This window comes from Propithecus coquereli, unplaced genomic scaffold, assembly GCF_000956105.1.
Source record: "Propithecus coquereli isolate 6110/MARCELLA unplaced genomic scaffold, Pcoq_1.0 Scaffold268, whole genome shotgun sequence".
NCBI lineage: Eukaryota > Metazoa > Chordata > Mammalia > Primates > Indriidae > Propithecus > Propithecus coquereli.
The window spans coordinates 2465404-2466541 of record NW_012148263.1 but is presented as its reverse complement, the minus strand read 5'-3'; the positions used below and the strand labels follow the sequence as shown (position 1 = coordinate 2466541).

The 1138-nt window shown below is 40.6% G+C and overlaps 1 protein-coding gene across 1 annotated transcript in view; it reads left to right on the top strand.

The window, feature by feature from the left end:
* The first annotated feature begins 389 nt into the window (after positions 1-389).
* The window catches only part of SLC9A9 (solute carrier family 9, subfamily A (NHE9, cation proton antiporter 9), member 9), a 652487-nt gene continuing 651738 nt past the window's right edge, over positions 390-1138 (top strand). Inside the window, exon 1 of the mRNA XM_012647423.1 lies at positions 390-617. Coding sequence (XP_012502877.1) covers positions 443-617 — 175 coding nt within the window. The 5' untranslated portion in view covers positions 390-442. The remainder of the gene's footprint in view (positions 618-1138) is intronic.

Here is a 1138-nt window from a genome sequence, read left to right as displayed (position 1 = left end):
CTGACTTTTTGAACTTAGAAATTGTCGCTGATATAAGGCAATTTTTTTTGGTTTGTTTTTAATCTACAACTCACCAGTTATGGAGCTTAAGAAGACTTGTTTGAAACAGTAAGACCATGGCTCCATATCTTAGAATCATTGCTTGCAGATTTTTCCAATATGAAAGATATTTTCGTGGAGTGAATCATTTAAAGACAGTAAGAGCAGATGATGAAACCACACTGTGGAGTCTGAAAAGAGACGGGGCTGCTTTAAGAGAGAAACAGGAAGTTGTAACTAGAAGCCATCTGAATACTAAGCCTGGGCAGAATGCTCGTGAAGTAGCAACTAAAGTGGCAGTGTTTATTCTGAAATTCTCAGGCAGGCGGACTGTCTTAGGCAAACCTTGATAAAATAGTCCTTATCCAGGCTTTTATTTAGGGAATCCCAAGAAGACCGGAGAATGAAGAGACAGCAAAGGTTTATGTCAGAAAAGGATGGGTATCAGTTTCAACATCAGGGAGCAGTGGAGCTGCTTGTCTTTAATTTTTTGCTCATCCTTACCATTTTGACAATCTGGTTATTTAAAAATCATCGATTCCGCTTCTTGCATGAAACTGGAGGAGCGATGGTGTACGGTGAGTGCATAAATTGTGGGATTGATGTGAAACTTGTTGCTTGAGCGTAATTAGAGACTTGTGCTCAGATGGCAAAGTACCGAAACTGGGGAATATGTGCTGATTGAAATGTCATTAGCTTGAGGAAAGGTGCTGCAGCATAATGAATGCTAATCTCTTGCTAGAGGAGCTGCCGAAATTTGCCTTGTCACAAGAGCGAATGTCCTAGTCATGTTCTCAGGCCACATAATGCGAGTCTGTTGACAGATGCCAGTCCATTGTCATGTGGGGAGTCAAAGGCAAGCTGCTTGTTTTTGTGATGATACTGGGAAGTGATGGCTCTGCAGTCACGAACAGCAGCCTCTTTTCACTGGCAGCACTCATGAGCTTTATAAAGTTCTAGAAATAACATCACTTAATAATGTATAGAGTAAATCCTCTTACATCAAGTAATGTGAGGAAGAAAACTTGCAGAAACAGACCCCACCCTTCCTATGGGAATAATTGTGTGCAGGCCCTTTTTAATTATATGAATAATGGTT